At 31.8% G+C, this 19,397-nt stretch overlaps 2 protein-coding genes across 4 annotated transcripts in view; both read right to left on the bottom strand.

The window, feature by feature from the left end:
- Positions 1–16,592, bottom strand: part of LOC124536286 (alanine aminotransferase 2) — a 28,238-nt gene extending 11,646 nt beyond the window's left edge. The window contains exons 1-4 of one of the 3 annotated variants that reach the window (XM_047112801.1): positions 16,427–16,592; positions 15,175–15,423; positions 596–685; positions 352–446 (exon numbers count right to left, since the gene is read on the bottom strand). In XM_047112801.1, the coding sequence (XP_046968757.1) occupies positions 352–446; positions 596–685; positions 15,175–15,420 (431 nt within the window). In that variant the 5' untranslated portion in view covers positions 15,421–15,423; positions 16,427–16,592. Of the gene's footprint in view, positions 1–351; positions 447–595; positions 686–15,174; positions 15,424–15,595; positions 15,997–16,426 lie in introns of those variants that run through there. The other 2 variants (XM_047112802.1, XM_047112800.1) reach the window with 2 other exon arrangements.
- A 620-nt stretch (positions 16,593–17,212) lies between these two features.
- The window catches only part of LOC124536524 (low-density lipoprotein receptor-related protein 2), a 199,798-nt gene continuing 197,613 nt past the window's right edge, over positions 17,213–19,397 (bottom strand). The window contains exons 24-26 of the mRNA XM_047113081.1: positions 19,074–19,323; positions 18,789–19,003; positions 17,213–18,718 (exon numbers count right to left, since the gene is read on the bottom strand). Coding sequence (XP_046969037.1) covers positions 18,552–18,718; positions 18,789–19,003; positions 19,074–19,323 — 632 coding nt within the window. The 3' untranslated portion in view covers positions 17,213–18,551. The remainder of the gene's footprint in view (positions 18,719–18,788; positions 19,004–19,073; positions 19,324–19,397) is intronic.

The raw sequence follows: 19,397 nt of genomic DNA, 5'->3' as shown, positions 1-19,397 counted from the left end.
CTGCATATTTAAATTAAAATTCTACCTAATACCTTTTTAAAATTGTCATTCTGTGACAGCGAATCGTGGTGTATAATAATCCACGGTCCACCACTTTAAGAGGAGAGAGCGTTCATTTTCTTATCGAACAATCGCTCAAACAATTTTATTGATTGAATTGTTTTGAATAAAACGCGTCAAACACGATGATAAAGCTAAAATATTATCGTAAGATAAAGCAGTTTTTTATTTTTACTATTACAAAAATTATTAAAATTGTCGTAGATAAAATATATTATACGTAATCTTTAATCTTACATCATACATGTGTATTTTTGTGATTAATTAATATAATGTACTAAGTCGACATACCCGCACGCGCCGAGGATGTCCCGAGCTCGCTGCTTCACGTCTTGCGGGAAGTCAGCTTTGTCGATTAGTTCCGGCAGCGACACGCATGCCAACACCTTCAGACAGAAGCACGAGAAGTGTTTACAAGTACAACAAACCACTTCTAGCTAGCTACACAGGTGTAATCACAAGACCCCACCCCTGTTAAGACATTCTGAAGTTTTGCCTAGTTTCCTGTATTTTTACGTTAACATTGTTGACTCACTTGTCTGATGAATGTAATCGGTTTCTGCCCCATCGCGTGTGCATCGCCAATGTTCGCTTTGATTACTTTCTTGAAGGGTTTCTTTGCTCCCTGCAAAAAAAATAACTTTGTAATATCGCCTTCCATTCGAGTTTTACGAGCGAATTCATTTGTGGGATACAAAAAACATATCTTTTGGACTACATCGATATTGATTTTGTCAAAATTACTGAGTATACAAATTTCTTGATAGGTCTTTGGGCATCCTCGTCTGAGATACCAAAAAATCATTATGTATCCTACCGCCAAAAATCCAATATTTAGTATCGTCGTGTTTCGGTTGTAAGGCTTGGGAAGCTAGCTACTAAATGCGGAGGGGACATAACATCTTAGCTCCCAAGTTTTGTGGAGAATTTGTGATGTAAAGTAGGGTTAACATTTCTTACAGCAAGATTGTTTATACGCGAAAGCGACACTTACAATCATATGGGCCATTAACCTATCAATATAAATAAAATCATTCGTATGAATTATTACAAAAACATTTCTAGTGATATCATAATTATCTAACACACGAGTATTGTAACATCTAACGAGATGTCATATCACTTGTGATGCAACGATTGCTTCATTGGATAAACGTTAAGAACATTGATAATCATTACTCAATTGTGTCATCGGGATATCGTACGAGGGACGATCGCAATCTTAAAAAACATTAAACATGGGCTGATTCAACATCAAATTTGAAATTAAATAGGTATGTCACATCCGTTTTAAAGCGTGAGTGAGCTCCTGTAACTATTGGTAACAAGCACATGATACATTTTTTTAGGTACCGAGGTCTTTAGCGCATTTGCGATTAAGTAATCATTACATAGTATAATACAAAATCGCTTATCGATGCCTGTCCCTATGTTCAGATCTTTAAAATTTGCAACAGATTTGGATGCGGGTTTTTTAATAGATAAGAGATTATACGAGATATGATTCGAGAGGAAGGTTTTTGTATATAATCCATAGACAATATAGAAAATAAACAATGATAATTTTTGAAGTTTCTACTGTGATGTCGTAAATAAATAAATTCTGTAACACTTAGTACCTACTGCACCCGTGCGAAGCCGGGCCAGATAGTTAATATTTCCCAATGTCAAAGCCTGTGACCGATAGTGGTCACATACAATCAGATGACCCAAAAAAATAAAAATTACTTTATCCTAAATCCGTCAAAGACATTAGAAGTTACAAAAAAACCTCTTTACCATCAAACAAGTTTCACTAAAACATTAGACAAGATAAAATCGTCGCATACACCTTGACTAAGGAAGAATGAAATTTAAATTATTAAATACATAACAAGACATATTTTAGATTTCATAGGCCATAATTCAATATTAATACATACACATCACAGCAAAGGAATCTTTTTACTATGGTGAACAAAATTTATATATAAACCGTCACATTACGACGAAAAACACATCAGAAAGTGACCTTGACTCAAGGTCATGGTAAAACGAAAGTCGGCAACAGATAACGAGACTCATTAGCAAACATGGAATAACACCGTCGGATAATAAATCATAAGTGTAATAGCTGTACTACATTCCATTGGCAGGAAGAACGAAGATAAACAACCTTTCATTTAGATAAACCAAGCAAATTGCTTTAGCTCAGCCACAGTAAACTACAAACTGCTCTTGATCTATATACCTATATGTATGTATATAACAATACTATGTTGCTTAGCAACTTACAAGTACTTAAATTTTTATTTTCCGATTCCTTTGACAATCGACATTATATCACAAATCCATAATAAACTATTTGAGATCTTGACCAATTGTCACGTCATTTCAAGATTGTAACGTAATTGTGGCGCACGTTACATGTTTCATCCATTTTTAAATAATTTCAACATAAAATACTAAATTTCTAATATAGGTTATCGGATGTCATCTGTCATTTGACTTTGACAACCATTTCTAAGGCTATGTTTATGCGTAATTTAAAAATACCGCTAAATTTGACATTTAAAATAAAAATGCACTTTTTATGCATTATGCGTTCCTGACCTAATTGTGATTTATTATCTTTATATTATCTTTGAGATGATCTTTGACATTTGTCTAAGACCTCACTTTCCTTCCGCCTTTTAAGTCGAAATGTGACGCTAAATTATTTTCAAAGTTTTTGTAACTTTTATTTGGTTTAAATTATTGAATATTGTTGAAAATTGAAGTTTTAAGGCACGATATGTCTTAATTTAAAGAATTGGAATTAAATCCATGTCGGATTACAAAAATTAATTTGGATATTTGTCGCCTCGTGGTAAGTCGAAAAACTTTCTTCGAAATTTGAATTTATTTCAATTGTTCGGTTTCGTAACAACGATTGTGGTTCTTTACAGGGAATCTTTAGAATATTTCCCATGATGCATTTTGTTATTTTTGGAAAATAACCGGGATTGACCGGGTAAGTTGGTTGAATTATTAAAGTGAAACTATAGATTTTCGAAATTCGTGTTAGGTTCTAATTAGAATTGTTTCTCTTTTGCAGTTATTTTCAATGGTTATTTTCAACAGTTTATTTTCAATAGTTTATTTTCAATTGGTATTTTTCTACCATTATTTTCTACAGTTATTTTCTACAACTGTGTTATCGTGGATTATTCCTTGAATTATCTTCTTTGGCTGTATCTTCGAGTGGATTATTGTCAACGCTTTTCGAAGAACATTTGAACTTAATTTCATTGGATATTTTGAAGATAAAATTTTAGAAACCGTAAAGGAAGTGAAAACTTTATAACATTTATTTAACTTCTGGATTTCGGTATGTAATTTTTACATATTTATTTTACCGCAATTTTGGAACTTCGTGGGATTTAGTATACATTTTATAATCTTATGAAAATTTGGCATTCAAACTTTTTTTTTAAAAATAATTTTTATACATTGTTGTAACTTTATTTACACCTAATTCTAATAATTTATATTTGAATATTTTTTTTTTTGGAGAAACTTTTAATAACATAACTTAGTCTATCTTTAAATTATTTTTTTTGTTAACTTTGAAAAATTTACAATTTATAATATTTAATTAAATTTAATGTATTTTAAATGGATGTAAACATCCAGGCGCCCGATTTTGTTACTTTTTAAATTTAAGATTTTACAATTGTTAAAATTATTTTTTTTATATTCTATTCTTGTGAATAAATTAATTTATAACATAGATTTGCCTTTTTGTAAATCTACTTGTAATGTTGAAGGGTTATTTAACTGACTTCCGGAGCACTTTCTGTCGAGGATTTGTTTAATTTAAAAACCTTGTCCAGCTCTACCGCATTTTTAGTTTGCCTCGAAGAAAATTAATATTTATTTTTTTAAATTTAAATTTATTTTTAGCCAATTATATATTACAATTGGCCCCCCTTTAAAATTTTTCATTACAATTGGCGCCCTCAGCCAGGGACCTGAATTACAATTACTGCTCTTGTCTAGTATTGAATAAGTACTATGTATTTTCATATGTATAATTTTTGTTAAAATCATTTTGTACTAAATACTAATGTTAAGTATTTATGTAATTTGAATGCCAAGTTTATAACTTTTTTATGTTTTGAAGTAAAGCTTTTCGTTCCATTGTCAATTCTAATCTAGGACATAACCATGACTGACAGAGATGAATTAACTCTTAAACCATCTATTGATGATAGTGGTGACAAAAATTTAACACCTAATATAATTAATGCGGAACATTCTCAGATGTTAGAGACGAATATTTCTCAAGCGAAGCCTTCTGCTTCTAATGATTTAGTAGACTTGTCGGCAGACTTGTCGGCAGACTTGCCACAATTTTTTAGTAACACTTTATCTATGAATAATAAACAACCTCAATACTATAAACGAGTAGATTTGTCTAAGTTTAAATATAAATTTAATGGTAAAACATGCGTACGTGAATTTTTGTTAACGTTTGAAGAATACTGTGTGAGTCGAGATATTGGTGATGACCAAATATTCCCATGCTTTACTGAAGTAGTTACGGACATTGCTCTCAAGTGGTTTAGATCTATTCGCAGTTCACTTAATTCTTGGAAACATCTTAAAATAGAATTACTAAAGCGTTTTGACAAACTAGATTTTGATTATCAACTTGAGTACAAATTAAGAATTAGAAAACAGAAACAAACTGAAACTTTATCAGATTTTATTATTGAAATTGTAGATATGTCAAACAGACTAACTTATCCCTTATCTGAACATACTTTGTTAGAAATAATGAAACATAATATGCTGCCAAGCTACTCTATTCATTTAGTAGGTCGTTCATTAAATTCTATTGATGATTTAGTTAAACTTTCAAATCAGATTGATGAATTTCGCATATTGAATAATAAATCTAATTATAGTAACTCAGATTTCAAGACTAAGCATATTAATTCAGTTCAAACATTAACTTGTTTAAAATGTAAAGAAATTGGACATACTTATAAAAACTGTAAAAAGATTCCAGGCACTATATGTTTTAAATGTGGTAAATTAAATGTTATCACTAAATTTTGCAATAATTGTACTCTTTTAAAAAACGAGTAAGATTTTGTCAGGCTCAGGTTCTTAATAAAGAATCAGTTGATCTGACAAATACTAAAATTTCTAGACCCAATGCTTCTGAAATTCGTGAAGACTTTTCTAATTGGTGTAATTATTTAAAACTATTTTTCTCAATGAATAAATTTGCTCCCATTTTGTTTACTAAAAATAGTGACACACGTCCATTTTTAAAATTTCATGTTTGTGGTAAATCATTTACAGGTTTATTGGATAGTGGTGCTAATAAAAGCGTACTAGGTTGTAATAGTCACTTGCAATTCCTCAATTTAGGATTCAAACTTAAGACTAGTAGTTATAAAGCTTGTACTGCTGACGGTAGTTCACAAGACGTTTTAGGTACTATAGATATTCCAATTACTTGTGACAATGTAACTCGCATTGTAGAATTCATGGTAGTTCCCTCACTAAATCCAGATATAATTCTAGGATTCGATTTTTGGCTCGCATTTAATTTAGCTCATGAATTATTTAAAAACATAACATTTGAAAATAAGAATTCAATTATTGTAAATTCTGTAACTTCTGTAGTTCAACTTTCTTCTTCTGAAAAAGAACAATTAAATAAAATTATAAAACTTTTTGAAGAAATTTCTTATGAAAAGAAAGGTTTAGGTTTAACACATTTAACTAAGCATAAAATTATAACTGTTGGTGAACCTATTAAACAACGTTATTGGCCTATTAGTCCTGCTAAACAAAAAGAACTTTATGATGAAGTTCAAGTTTTGCTTAGTGATGGTATTATTCAACCTTCTAAATCTCCTTGGTGCTCCCCAGTATTAGCTGTCACAAAAAAAGATGGTGGTATAAGACTATGTTTAGATTCTAGAAAATTAAATTCTGTCACTATTAAAGATGCATATCCTTTACCTTACACGTCGCGGATTTTGGATAATTTGCGTGGTGCTAAGTATATCACAGCAATCGATTTGTCTAAAGCTTTTTTGCAAATTCCTTTGGAAGAAACTTCCAGAGAGAAGACTGCTTTCGTAATTCCTGGAAAGGGATTATTCGAATTCGTTCGTATGCCCTTCGGTTTAACTAATGCTCCCGCTGAACTACAAAGATTAGTAGACAAACTTTTTGGTGTAGAATTCGATTCTAATGTATTTGTATATTTAGATGATTTAATAGCAATCTCTAGTGATTTTCAAACTCATTTAACTCTTTTAAGTAAAATTTATCAAAAATTAAAAGATGCTGGTTTAACTATTAATTTGAAAAAATGTGAATTTTGTAAAGAACGTCTATGTTATTTAGGCTACGTTGTCGATGGTTTACATACAGATCCTTCTAAGTTGTCTGTAATAGAAAATTTTCCTCGTCCTACAACTGTAAAACAAGTACGTAGTTTTCTTGGTATGTGTTCTTATTATCGTAGATTCATAGAAAAATTTGCTGATATTGCTACTCCGTTAACTAATCTAACTCGCGGTAGTCGAAATAGTAAGCGTGCCGTAGAATGGAATTCAGATTGCGAAAACTCTTTTGTAAAACTTAAACAAGCATTATTAACTGCTCCTGTATTAATTTGTCCAGATTTTAACAAATCATTTTTCCTGCATTGTGATGCTAGCTCTTATGCTATTGGTAGTGTTTTATGTCAAAAAGATGATGAAGATAATCAACATCCTGTTGCATTTTATTCTAGAACATTTAATAAATGTGAAATTAATTATAGTACTACTGAAAAAGAACTTCTTGCTATATTAGATTCTATAGAACATTTTAGACCGTATATTGAAGGTATGGAATTTACTGTGATAACAGATCATGCTAGTTTAAAGTGGTTATTACGCTTAAATAATCCAAGCGGACGCTTAGCGCGTTGGGCTGCTCGTATATCTCAATTTACTTTTAATATAATTCATAAAAAAGGTAATTTACATGTTGTGCCTGATACTTTATCTCGTATTCAAATTAATGCTATTGATATTCCATCAGAGATAACCCATCCTGATGAAGAAATTGAAGATCCTTGGTACAAAAATATATTTATAGGTTGTCAAAAATTTCCCTTAAGATATAAAAATTATAGAGTTGAAAACAAAGTTCTTTATAGATTTTGTAAGCCCAAATTTCAATTGCAAAGTAATTTAGCATGGAAAATTGTTATTCCAAAGGAAAATGTATTAGATACTATTCGTAATAATCATGATTCATTAGATTCAAGTCACTTAGGTATTCATAAAACTTTAAATAAGTTAAAAATCCATTATTATTGGCCTAATATGTTTAAAGATGTAAAAGATTATATTTCAAATTGTGAAACTTGTAAAGCTTATAAGCACTCAAATGCTCCACCTTTTGGTATTATGACAAATCAAAAGATTGTTTCTCAACCTATGGTTATGCTATCCATTGATATAGTTGGTCCATTGCCAAAATCATATTCTAGACACAGATATATTTGCACAGTATTAGATGTATTTTCAAAGTATTGTTGGTTAAATCCATTAAATAATGCTACCACAAAATCCATATGTAGATTTTTAGAAAAGGATATTTTTCTCAAATTTGGTTGTCCAAAAATCATAATTTGTGACAATGGTACTCAATTTACTTCTAAGCATTTTGTACAATTTTTGAAAAGCTTTAATATTAATAAAATATTTTATAATACTTTATATACACCTCAAAATAATCCAGTTGAACGTTATCATAAAACGTTAGAAACTTGCATAGCATGTTTTGTTCATGATGATCATAGAACTTGGTCAAAATTTTTATGTCATGTTCAATTAGCTTTGAATAGCAGTATTAATTTAGCTACTGAATTTACTCCCAATTTTCTTATGTTTGGTCGTGAAGTTATAATTGATGCTTCATTACATCGTTTCAGTAATTCATTTACAAATTTGAATGAACTCGAATTTAGTAACCGTCGAACTTATGCACAAAGTTTAGATTCCTTAAGTTCAATTTTTGATTTAGTAACCAAATCTTTATTTAAAGCTTATAAAAAGAATGCTTTATATTATAATAAAGGAAGGAAAGTCATTTCCTATGAGTCAGGTGATATAGTTTGGAGAAGAAATTTCATCTTGTCTAATGCCTCTCAATATTTTTCGGCTAAACTTGCTCCTAAGTTTATCAAATCTCAAATAATAGAGAAGATTTCTAATAATGTTTATATATTAAAAGATTTAGAGAAAGGTACTGTTGGTCGTTATCATATTAAAGATGTTATTAAAATATAGTTTTGGATTAATTCTAAAATATTTTGTAGATTTATATTTGGATTTGGAATAACCATGGCTTTGTTAGAGAGGAATGAGCGAGAAGTATGATAGAGTTAGCCATGACTTGTGAGTAGGTTGAGTGATAGGATTCCAATTTGAATATTTTTTTCTACAAGTGTATTTTTGCTAAATTTAACTTAGGACATTTTGGATTCCATATAAAAGTAATTCCGAATATTTCTTTTGACTCATAAGATCTTATACATTTTTTTGTAATATTTTTTGAATATTGTTTTTACAATATTTTTGTGTTTATACTTTTCAACCGACTTCCAAAAGGAGGAGGTTATCAATTCGTCTGTATTTTTTTTTTTTTTTTTTTTTTTTATGTTTGTTACCTCATAACTTTTCACTGGGTGGACCGATTTTGATAATTTTTTTTTTGTTTGAAAGGTAGTGCTTCCCGTGGGGTCCCATTTTTTTTAATTTTTTTTCCGATGATTGTATCAATATGAAAACGACATAAGTCTTAAATTTGCATTACGTATATGCGCGACAAATCGGTGAATAACTGAAAATCACGTTAACCAATTTTGATAATTCTTTTTTTATTATAAAATATATACTTCAAGGGTAATTTGGTGAAAGTTTGGTAAGGTTCTGAGCACAGGATCCATGACAAAGTAACAGAACGGAAGGGAACGGAACAATTCTGAGGAGCACGTTAGCGATACTCGGTCGAATCTTTTATTTATAGGTTATTTGGATATTTGAGTCACCTTCCGTAATGTGGTTATGTTTATGTAATTATCATAGTCGAATATTATAATCAACTAGCTACCCACCCCGGCTTCGCACGGGTGCAATACTGATACTAAATATACTACAGAATTTGTTTATATACGACATCACATCGCAAACTTCTAAAATTATCAGTGTTTCTTTACTATATTGTTCATGTATTATATACACAAACCTTCCCCTTGAATCACACTATCTTTTAAAATAAACCGCATCAAAATCCGTTGCGTAGATTTAAAGATATAGGGACAGAGAAAGCGACTTTGTTTTATACTATGTAGTGATGGAACTCCTATACGGCTCGCATTTAGGGTGCGATATGGGGCAGAATTTCTTACTATCTTTAATCAAATTTTGTGTATGTGATGTGATGTCATATGATGTACGAAATATAGTTGGTCTTTTTCAAAGTTTTTTTGCTGAGTTCGATTACAGCTCTTTCGAGGGATCCTTGTAGTTTACGCCGCGTGACGTATTAAATCCGCATTTTCGAAAGTCTATTTTTGCTTTATTCGCAAGTTTCCTTTGAAATTGTCCTCGAAGTAGTTTCTGACTCATATAAATGGAACGCTTAATCTATCCGTATTAAAAAAAAATAGTTAGTCAACATCAGCTTCACTTAAAATCAAAAAATAAATAAAATTTTAACAAAAAGAAAAACCGACTTCAAACAAAACACTATTTTAAAACAAATGAATATGCACGATAAAGTAATAAAAATAATTGCGTATTCAACATATTTTTTAGAGTCTTCCTAAGTTAAATGAAATGAAAAATATTAGACTACTTAAAAGTCGATTAACGATTATATCATGTAGTTATAATTATTGTTATATTTGGAGTCGGTGTCAGCCAATAAAACCATACAGTATATCTATCAAAAAACAATACGAGAATACTTTAACAAATATGTTTTTTACAAATTACCTTTTACACAATAATATACAGGATCAATCAAGGGGCTCGCATCGCTTCTTTCTTTTGATTGTTGGGGCAAGGGCACCGTGGCTGACACCGGCTCCAAATATACCAATAACTATAACTACATGATATAATCGTTAATCGACTTTTAAGTAGTCTAATATTTTTCATTTCATTTAACTTAGGAAGACTCTAAAAAATATGTTGAATACGCAATTATTTTTATTACTTTATCGTGCATATTCATTTGTTTTAAAATAGTGTTTTGTTTGAAGTCGGTTTTTCTTTTTGTTAAAATTTTATTTATGTATTATTTTGTTTGTGTGTTTTGTACATAACATTTTTGCTAGTTGTGTAGAACCTTATTGCATATTTTAGTAATAAGTTATTTTTGGTTGAAGTTTTGTAGAAGTAATCCTTTGGATTCGATTATTGACTATTACTTTAGTCCAGCTTGGTTTTGACTTTGTTTTGGATATTCCAATTTTGTGAATTTTCCAATAACACATTTTTGAAACAATTGTTGGTTATTTTGTTCTGTGCTCGGAAAGCTGGTGGAGTTGAGCCGGTCACAGACACCCATTTTTTAGAAGTTTTGTTTAACTGTGTTCGAAAAGCTGATGGTGTAGAGTCGGTCACAGTTAGAACTATTTTTTGTATGCTCTCGTGTTCGGAAAGTCGTATTGAGTTGCGTCGGCCACGTTAGTCATATCCTTTGATTTTATTTGAAACCATTTTGAGGTTGGTGTTCTTGGTATGCCAATTAGTGTATGTTCCGTAGACCCAACATTTTATTAAAAAAAAAATATTTTCCATCTTTCGAGTAAGGTAATACTTTATAATTTCCTACTCTAAATGAAACAAGTTTTATTAGACAGCTCATTGCTTTCGAGTGAGGCTATATTGAGTCCTCATCTCCAAGGTTAAGTTGTTTGATAATTACTTATACTTATCACATTTTCTGAATAAAGTTAAATTAGACAACTTTTTGCTTTCGAGTGAGACTATATTAGAGTTCTCATCTCTAGGGTAGTGTTTAACTATTACTTTTGTTTCGAATTTTTTAGAAATGTTATGGTTTGTTGTTTTCCATATTTTTCTAACTTTTGTAGAGTTACTATTTGTTATGTCACTCTAATATTTTGATAGATAGAGTCGGTCTCTACCTCTTTTGTAGAGTCGAATAAAAGAGTCTCTCAGGTAGAGCTCCTCTTTTATTTTTTGGTTGGGGGGTAATGTAACGTAATTGTGGCGCACGTTACATGTTTCATCCATTTTTAAATAATTTCAACATAAAATACTAAATTTCTAATATAGGTTATCTGATGTCATCTGTCATTTGACTTTGACAACCATTTCTAAGGCTATGTTTATGCGTAATTTAAAAATACCGCTAAATTTGACATTTAAAATAAGGTGGTAAGTCGAAAAACTTTCTTCGAAATTTGAATTTATTTCAATTGTTCGGTTTCGTAACAACGATTGTGGTTCTTTACAGGGAATCTTTAGAATATTTCCCATGATGCATTTTGTTATTTTTGGAAAATAACCGGGATTGACCGGGTAAGTTGGTTGAATTATTAAAGTGAAACTATAGATTTTCGAAATTCGTGTTAGGTTCTAATTAGAATTGTTTCTCTTTTGCAGTTATTTTCAATGGTTATTTTCAACAGTTTATTTTCAATAGTTTATTTTCAATTGGTATTTTTCTACCATTATTTTCTACAGTTATTTTCTACAACTGTGTTATCGTGGATTATTCCTTGAATTATCTTCTTTGGCTGTATCTTCGAGTGGATTATTGTCAACGCTTTTCGAAGAACATTTGAACTTAATTTCATTGCATATTTTGAAGATAAAATTTTAGAAACCGTAAAGGAAGTGAAAACTTTATAACATTTATTTAACTTCTGGATTTCGGTATGTAATTTTTACATATTTATTTTACCGCAATTTTGGAACTTCGTGGGATTTAGTATACATTTTATAATCTTATGAAAATTTGGCATTCAAACTTTTTTTTTAAAAATAATTTTTATACATTGTTGTAACTTTATTTACACCTAATTCTAATAATTTATATTTGAATAGTTTTTTTTTGGAGAAACTTTTAATAACATAACTTAGTCTATCTTTAAATTATTTTTTTGTTAACTTTGAAAAATTTACAATTTATAATATTTAATTAAATTTAATGTATTTTAAATGGATGTAAACATCCAGGCGCCCGATTTTGTTACTTTTTAAATTTAAGATTTTACAATTGTTAAAATTATTTTTTTTATATTCTATTCTTGTGAATAAATTAATTTATAACATAGATTTGCCTTTTTGTAAATCTACTTGTAATGTTGAAGGGTTATTTAACTGACTTCCGGAGCACTTTCTGTCGAGGATTTGTTTAATTTAAAAACCTTGTCCAGCTCTACCGCATTTTTAGTTTGCCTCGAAGAAAATTAATATTTATTTTTTTAAATTTAAATTTATTTTTAGCCAATTATATATTACAATTGGCCCCCCTTTAAAATTTTTCATTACAAGATCAAAGTAGTTTGTTTATCCGTATGCCTTCGTTGCAATCTATAGGTATTTAGCAAAACTAATCCAGTAGTTGATACAAAAGAATCTGAATGGAAAGTTTCAAGTTCAAATGCAGACAATTCAACGTACATAACATTTTTAAACGAAAAGTTTCACCAGGTTGGGGTACCTTCATCAATCTAAACTGATAATCTATAAATTAACCACTCTTATATAGCCACCTAACCACACTATCAAAAACATATCACTTGTAATTATAATGACTCACTCACCCTCCAAACTAAAACACAACTGGACTGAGCATTGGCTAAAAAAAGGATGACATGTTTGGTATCATGAAATGTAGGATACTCAAGACATATAATATTTACAATCATATAACCAATTGTTAAAGCTAAACACAAAATGGGACATGAACAGCTACTGGCAGTCGTTAATTGTGAAGTCATATGTTGGTAATGACATTGCTATACTACTTCTATGGATTCCCTTATCAAGTGAATTGTTTCTCTTTGCTATCAGTCCATTAATGTAACATGAAATACTTGAACTTCATGGTTTTTGTTTTACTATAAAGTAATACATTGCCATTTTCCGCTCCAATTAAGCGTAATAAGCGCGTGAATAATATGTTTGATGATAAAAATATTAAAGAAATATGTTTAACAAAAACAGATTACACACTGATTGATTATATTTCTTAGTACCTACTAAAGAATCTATGAAAAATCTATGAATTTTATTTATTTAACTAGCGACCCACCCTGGCTTGCATGGTTGCAATACTGATACTAAGTATACTGCAGAATGTCCTACAATGTTTCTACTATATTATGCATTTATTAAAAAACCGCTTCAAAATCCATTGTGTAATTTTAAAGTTTCAAAATTTTTAGCATACATAAGGACTAAGCACGATAAAGTGATGATGTAATGATAGTAATAAATATGATGATAGTGTGCCTATATAACAAATAGGAATGAACCAAATTGCCATAGGTCAATAGCCTGCACCAGGAAGGTTTCATTGAGTCATAAACAAATGCGGTTGTCAAGATAGAACATGCAACATTCCAATTGTGTGGCTATCTGTATGCATTTTTTAAGTTTGGTTTCACACTTAAACAACATTTTTTGTACTCTATTTGTAGTTGACTCTTTAGTCAATTTTGAGTCAAGAAGTCTGATTTTTTTTTAGAGAAAATTTACTTACTATTAATATATAATGTTGGTATATTATTAATAATAATAATAAAGTAACTAATAAAAATATTATTTATATATTATTTTATATGTTAAATCATGATTAAGTAGTGTAAAAGCCTACTTGAGTAACATATAAATATCACTAATTTTTTACTACTTAGAACTCATAAATATTCATTTGACAAAATAAATTTAATTTAGAACTACCCACTCACTAAAACCTCGTTTCCACTGAGAAGAATTTCCAATTAAATCAATATTTGTTATTTATAAAACTTGTATTTAATTTTGAGTACTATTAAAATCACTTCAAATGTAATCATAACTCTAACAGATAATGAAATGTAAAGTACGAGGTACAAATAAACAAACATTGATAATTCTCTTTTGTGAACAATACCCTAATTCTAGGAGTTGCTGCGATTTTTTTTTTTAGAAATTTCATTTTATGTAAATATGACTCAGCAGTCTTATCAACGAGTCACTAGACCGACGAGGAAGTCAGAGAAACATTAAGCACAACATAATGAACGAGTGATAACAACATTGTCAAACATATATTCCTTAAGATATAAACTGAAACATCAAATGTAATAAATATAGAACCAGTCTTAGTGTTTTGTAATTTCCCTAAGTCTATTTCTAATTTTCTATTATTGGATACTGCATCAGATCGTATGGACACAATTAGCAGCTGCTCAACTGTATATATGTTTGTTACCATAGCACTCTAATAAATAGAATCATTAGTTATTTTCAAGGTCTACATGTATTGATCCAGATGTGCCGTTCACATTCAGTAAGTAATCTTTATTGGTAATGCAAATACATTTATGATAACTATCAAGTCTGACTGTCAAACTGAGTGGTAAGATATGATTAGGATAAGCAAAAATATTTAGCAATTTGATCATAATCTTTCAATATAAAATAAATTCTAAAACTAAAATATTTAAATCTATATCACATCTAGAGTCAGTATCATAAAGGAATATTTGTTTGTGTATGTGTATTATATTATATAGCATGTCATTAAGTTTAACAATTAGCAAGTTATGACTAATTTAAAAAGTTTCCCACAAGCGAACATTTGCATTAAATGAAAAAGGAAGTGTGGTACATTAATTATAGTTCTATACTAGGCTTATTTTGCACAAATTGTTATTTATTTTTTTATTTGACCAAATGTAATTATCCTTTTTGACCTCGTATTTAATAACTGACGTTGCGCAGGCTGTGTTTCGTTACATTACATAAAAAGTTTCAAATGCTTATTACTTTCACATTTACTTTCATTATGTATTAACATAAATATTAATTTAATTCTTACCTTTTCCAATTCTTTTTCAATTTCTGCTGCTCGAATTACCAACGGTCCTCGTACAGCATATTCCAATTTAAGAATGTTTGGGTTAATATTTTCTATTGTTATTGCCTTTGAAGCCATTGTTCGTAAATTGCTTGATGTGTTCTGCGATAATAATACTGCCCGTTCCACCGGCTCTGTTAGTCTCCTCACACTGGACGAAACTCGACTGGCGGCGGCGCGGTTTATCATGATCCTCATCGATGACATTTTCTGTAATCAGTGACACTACTCAAAATACGTCACCCCATCAAAAACGTAGCAAAATAAACACAATAAATAATTTAAATCATCAAATTTTATTACGAGTTTGATCACTTTTAATAAAAAATTTGAAATTGTGACATAGTTAGAGCAGGATAACAGGATACCGGTTATTGCCTACCTCAAGGGCCGTTCCTTGTATTGTAAAACTGTAATCGATAATATTCGTTCAAGAATTGTGTATCAACTGAGGTCTGGACGAGAACACAATACTTGCATTAAATTAAAGAATAATAAAACGTAATAAGTTAACGTTGACCTTTGAAAAGGTTATCAAAGAATTGTGTTACTAAAACGAATTATTACGTAAATAAGATCCAGTAAATGACAATTTGATTTACAATTTTGAAAGACACGCAGGTGTAGGATAACACTTCACATAGATTAAGACGTCTTGTAGACAGCTCATAAATGTTACGTAAATATCTATTTATGAAGTTTTATTAAATACTGTCCATAATAATAGTACAGCTGGTACTATGTTATTTATTTATAAAATTGTTGACGTTTGATAACAACTATGGCAACATTTATGCATGAAACACATGTTTTAAAATAAACAAGAATGAAAACAATAAATATATTTTAATGAATATTTATAAATAAATCTCTATAAAATTAAAATATTTTTGTTATCTTTCTTTGCCCTGTAGTAACTACATATTTTCGCGGCAGAAATTTGTAAAGTGTGTAGCAGACCTTATAATTCAATTCCTTCAATTTAAATGTTTTAAGGCGATGATGAATTAGTATTCAGTGTTTGAATAATTTAAATCAACTGGTAATTTCTTGTATTATGTAGACATTTAGTTATCTTGTATTTGTGTCTTTAATTATGAGTAATGCTTTAGGTAGTTTCTAATATTTATATTGAAATAAAGTTAAACTAGGTATTACTATTGTTTCTGGTTGTAAGCCCCAAAAACTTTTGGAAATTTTAATAATCACTTACCTAATTTTAACTGAAGCTATAGTTCACCTTTGCACATATACAAAACTGATTTTATTAAAATATATTTGTTTCTAATAATAACTGAAACATCTCATTGTATTTAAAATGTATCAATTAGCAACTCCTTTTAGCAAATGTAATTAGCTAATATATGTTTAATACACTTGATAAGATTAAGCTGATATGATAACTTGTTTGTCAAGCAATAATCAACTCAACAGCTTTATCACAAGCAAGTAACAATAACCTAGTTACTATTTATTGTAACTGGCATAGCAACCACAACCAGTACAACTAGTTAAGGTTGGTTTGGCGTTACTTCAGTAGAATTAAATCATACAAATTAAATGTAATGTACTGAGTTTTTATTAGTATGCTAGCAAATAAAATTTTAAGACTACTGTCTTTTTTTTTATTCATTGCATCCATATCAAGATAATTTTAACCATAATATGTTTATCCAAATGAAAATTTAGGTATGAAGTAAGTCCATTTGCTATGTATATCATTTCATTACAGTTATAAAAAAACTGTTGTGTCCAAACACTGCAAAGCTTCTCCTCAAAGGGAGGAGAGGCCTTAGCCCAGCAGTGGAAGATTTACAGACTGATGTTGTCATTGTTTGTTGTTGTTGTGATATGGAAACATATGAAAATTGTAATAAAAGAAAATTGTAATATTTTGGTTATACAGAAATTAAAACTAATAATTTATACACCGATGACAATGATTACCTTAGAAATGTTATATGAGTATGTTTTGTGGAAGGAAAAAAATAACAGCAACAAATTTCATAATTAATTTATTTTTACACAATATTCTCGACTAATGTCAAACAACTAATAATAATAATCCCAATACAAAAATATTTCATCTTCTTACTTATTATATTGACAGTTTTATTATACTTTTTACAAATGTATACCTATTTAATCCTCTTAATGTGCTTCTGGTCATATTTGCAATATTATAAAAATTACTGTGATGTTTACAAGTACTCACACTTTACTATACACTAACCTATTTCAATTTTCATATGTCTGATATTAATATATTTTTTAAATAAAGCAGTCAAAGTTTGAACCTTATAATTTGAGACAATACATGACGAATTATGACAGGTTCCAGATATAATCCATTTTTTTTTAAATTTAAAAATGTACATCACATATTTAAAAGCACATATTTACATTGGATAAAGGATTTCATAACAAATAAATTGACGATAATTATTTTAACATTAAACAACAGAAATATCATCTCACATTTTATGGCAAATCGTCAATACCACAAAGAAATCTAAAAAATTTATCATTTAATAGACAATTATAAAACACAACATAGCTATATTTTACATAGTCTTATAACGAAATAAATAAATTATTCTCTAAATAGTTACGTCGCTTATTGTCAAATGAACCTAAACCCTATGAAAGAGCGGCCGCTGGCGCAATTCCTACTACTTACATTATGTACTAAATCTTTACACTCGTTTCAAGAATGTATCATTGGCCATTCCAGTTTTCGGCCCCGAGAAAACGAGACATAATCTAATCTACATATAATAAATTCTCATAATATACATATATCTAACGACATTATATCACGATATGATATGATTTCGATCGACGACGAGCAACAAAAGAAAGATATTGACACATAAGTACGGCCGGAGAAAGGTTAGCAAGAAAAGTATAACAGAAAAATATAGAATATTTATATAACATAAAATATAAAACAAATAACATCGTTCAAGAAAACAACGAAACTGATCTACTCAGTGTGATCGACTAATTATTTTTTCTAAGCAAATTATTTCGTTCGAAGAGTACTCATTAATATATGTAGTCTCAGACAGTTCACAAGTATAAAAGTAGTAATCAAATTATATAGATCGATAGTGTTTGGTATAAAATTATCATCCATTTTGTGGGAGTACCTATTCCGAGGTCACGACATCCTACCGAATGTCGCTCATCGGTCAATGTCTATAGCGAGGGGCGGCCTCAATAGAGGCCCTCGGCCGCGACCGCCGTCAGGGGCCCCGCGACGGGCGCTCCGGAATACTGGGGGGACTCGCTAATATTCGACACGGCGACTTGTCGTCCGACGGGGAGGGCTCGTGCTAGCAGTCGCGGTCCTCGCGCACCAGCTGCTGCGTGTCCACGCCCGTGTCGGCCGCCGGGTCCAGCGCGCGCGCGCGCTTCGTGCCGCGCGTCTCCGTCGACGACGGCGAGATCACCGCCGACACCACCTTCTCCTTCAGCTCCTCGGGCACCTCGTAGATGCCGGCTGCGGACAGAGCACGGGTCAGCGGGCGAGGGGCGGGGGGCGCGCGCGGCGGGGCGCTCGGGATACTCACGCAGCGGCGGCTCCGGCTCCCCGGCGGCGGCGGCGCGCGTCACGGCCTCGTACATGGGGTTGCTGAAGTCGCGGCCCTTGCGCGCCGGCTCGCCCAGCGCGTACGCGTCGCCCGCCGGCGCGCCCGCGCCCGCCGCGCCGAACTCCACGTTGGAGCCCGCGCGGAACGACACGCTCTGCGACGACGCCAGGCTGCCCAGCCCGCCGCCCTTGCCGCTGGAACGGGGAACGGCGACGTCAGTCTCGCGCCGGGCGGTCGCCGGCGGCGGCATCGCGGGGTACTCACAAGGGCCTCTTCCTGATGAAGAACCAGGCGGCGCCGGCCAGCAGCGCCAGCACGAGCAGCAGCAGCACGGGCACGAGCACGGCGGCGGCGGCGGGCGCGCGCGGCGCCGTGCTGGCGGCGGCGCCGGCGCACAGCGGCGGCTGCAGCGGCGCGCGGCACACGCACTCCAGCGCGCCCGCCGCGCCCGCCGCGCACGTGCCGCCGTTCTCGCACGGGCACACGCGCGGCAGCGGCCGCGTCGGCTCCACCGCTGAGGAACCACGGCAGTGGATTTGTTTAGTTAAGTCTCCTGCTCGTTTCGACTACCACGCGGTATCATATGAG

Source organism: Vanessa cardui, chromosome 16 (genome assembly GCF_905220365.1).
Source record: "Vanessa cardui chromosome 16, ilVanCard2.1, whole genome shotgun sequence".
NCBI classification, from domain to species: domain Eukaryota; kingdom Metazoa; phylum Arthropoda; class Insecta; order Lepidoptera; family Nymphalidae; genus Vanessa; species Vanessa cardui.
The sequence above is the reverse complement of the archived record's forward strand: the minus strand, read 5'-3'. Positions and strand labels throughout refer to the sequence as shown.